The 2,799-nt window shown below is 33.9% G+C and overlaps 1 protein-coding gene across 1 annotated transcript; it reads left to right on the top strand.

Annotated features, from left to right (window-relative positions):
* The first annotated feature begins 254 nt into the window (after positions 1-254).
* On the top strand, positions 255-734 carry LOC109815486 (uncharacterized). The gene has a single exon (XM_020380222.1). The coding sequence runs from the start codon at positions 255-257 to the stop codon at positions 732-734; it is 480 nt and encodes a 159-aa protein (XP_020235811.1).
* The last annotated feature ends 2,065 nt before the right edge of the window (positions 735-2,799 follow it).

Genomic DNA, 2,799 nt, shown 5'->3' with positions numbered 1-2,799 from the left:
GTATACTGAACGTCTGGATTACCCGAGGAAGTATTAAAATTAATTTGTAGATGCTAATAAGAATGTCCTGACAATCAAGAATTTATATGGTATAATATTATTATTTTGTTCTAAATGTGATACATGTTATCTTAGACTGTGTATGAGAAATGACTTGACAACCAAGTAGCTTATATATAGTTTTTGAGATTTTCCCACAAGATAAAATGTTTTGACATTTTTTTTTTCTTTCATTCAATTTTCTATACTACAGTATGTCTTATCTGTCACTCCATGGTATCCTTGAAACTGGTAAACTAAATGGAGCCAATTATGATGATTGGTTTCGAAACTTGAGAATTGTTCTCATGCACGAGAAGCTTATCGACATCATTGATAAGTCTGTTGTAACTGCCCTAGCTAGCTCTAATGATGTCAAAGCAAGCAAGACTTATGAGCGGTACTTGGAACAATGTAATATCACAAAGTGCATCATCTTGGCATCCATGAGTTTTCAACTTCAAAGGCAGCATCAAGATATGAAACCTCCTACAATCATTGAACATCTTAAGAAGATGTATGGTGGACAAAGTGGGACCACTAGATACCAGCTATCTATGTTTTTGTTCAAGTCCTCAATGACTGTCAATGATCAAGTTGGACCCTATGTTCTAAAGATGAATGACCTTATTGAACAACTTAAGAAGTTAGGATTCACAATTGGGAAAGAGCTTTCGCAAGACTTGATTCTGTAGTCACTTCCTGACACTTTTTTCTCAATTCATAGTGAGTTTCAATATGAACAAGATGAATTGTGATTTACATGAGATTTTTAACTTGTTGATTAATTATGAGAATCATGTCTCATCTAAGAAAAGAAAGAAACTGTCATGGTTGTTGGAAAGGGCAAAAAGAATAAGGGCAAGAGAAATTTTAACAAGAAAAAGAAACTTTTTGCAGCTAAGGGTGGTGTGAAGCACAAAAAGGTTAATGTTACCCAAGTCAATGCTGAGTGCTTCTTCTATAAAGAGAAAGGACACTCGAAGAGAAATTGTAAGAAATATCTTGATTCTTTAAAATAAAAAGAATAAGGTGAGACATTAACAAAAATTATTTTCATGATTTCTTTAACTGTTATTAATTCTGCAATGTGGGTATTAGATACTGGAAGTAGTTTTAATATCTGTAATTTGTTGTAAGGACTACAGATAACTAGACAGTTGAAGAAGGGTGAAGTTAACCTTCAAGTACGGTATGAAGCAAATGTTGTTGCCTTAGCTTTAGGATCAATTTCTTTAATAATGCCTACTGGAAAAGTACTAGTGTTAGAGGATTGTTATTATGTTCCAAAATTTGTTTCAAAAGTAATTTCAATTTCTATGTTGGACAAACGTGGTTTATACATTGTTTTCAATAATAACATTTGCTTAATTTATCATAGTGATGATTTATATGCGAATAGTTATCTCCAACGTGACATATATATATGTCTTATGTAACGACCCGCCGTAGGCCGACACATCAATAACCAATATGACAACTAAAATAAAATAATATATAATAAAGAAAATAGAGCAAAGGTCAGCTACACTAGAGTGTAAATATACAATAACGTATAAATTGTTTTCATCATCTAAAACATGATTTAATAAAAGTGTCATCCTTAGCAAGGTTATACAGTAATCCAAAAAGATAATGAATATACAACGTCATGAAGACATCAAAATAAGACACCCTAGGTGCTGGTCAAGCTCTAAGCCTAGCCACTTCTCAAAGAAGCTACCAAAAGACTCCTTGTTATCCCAAAGCCTCACACCTGATCTGCTCCCCCACATAGTGAGATCATCACAGTCCACATCATGGAAATATAAGGGTTATCACGTATAAAACCAACCATAGTACAACATAATGAAATATCATTAAACTAGATATTCATCAACAGTATGTATCCATACCAAGGGAATGACAACATTATAACAAGTCATTTCCATGCCAAATATAAACCAATCCAAAGTCCAATGTATACACATCCATGCCAATGCATACATATTCTATGATAATAAAGAATCCATAACCAATGTATACAATTCATACCAAATGCATAAATATTCCACATCCAAACCAAAGTCACACCACTATATAATCCCATGAAGTAGCCAACACATCCAAACCAAATGTTGGCCTCAACACATCCAAACCAAGTGTTGAATTTGTGAACATGTCACCTGCCCATGTCACACACCTAACCTCTCATGGAAAATATACAGCTGGGTTACGTCGTCACGTAACCCTGGTGATCGCGGCCAATTCATCCATCGGTATGACTCGGCCTTGCCCCCATACCGGTAGCAAATAGAATACTTAGAGGAGTACTTCAGAATCCACCTAACATCTGAAGTGGTTTACTATATAATCTTTGGAAAAGTTCCATATTGGAATCCTCACCATGGGACTCCCAAATTCCATATTTTTCCAAAGATTATATCCTGATCTCACCAAGAGATCTAATCCATACCATAACCTTACTCCTCTAAGTCCTATTAGCTTTCCAAACCAAACACACATAGCATATTCCATAATTACATACAAAATTTTCCATAACCATGCCAAATTACTCAATATAACAACATAAATAATTAAACACCCAAAACAACTATCAACTTAACCAAATTACCCTTTGTGAAATGACAATCTTCACATAAAATAGCATATTAAGAGTTATACTACTCCTATCATGCTCATACTTATCTCATATGAAATATAAGAAGATTTCCTACAACTCTTATGCAGACATCAAGTCCTAATTCCATCATCTACTTT

Source organism: Cajanus cajan, chromosome 11, assembly GCF_000230855.2.
Source record: "Cajanus cajan strain Asha chromosome 11, NIPB_CcT2T_4, whole genome shotgun sequence".
Classification (NCBI taxonomy): domain Eukaryota; kingdom Viridiplantae; phylum Streptophyta; class Magnoliopsida; order Fabales; family Fabaceae; genus Cajanus; species Cajanus cajan.
Note: the sequence above shows the minus strand (reverse complement) of the source record. Positions and strands in the feature narration are given on the sequence as shown.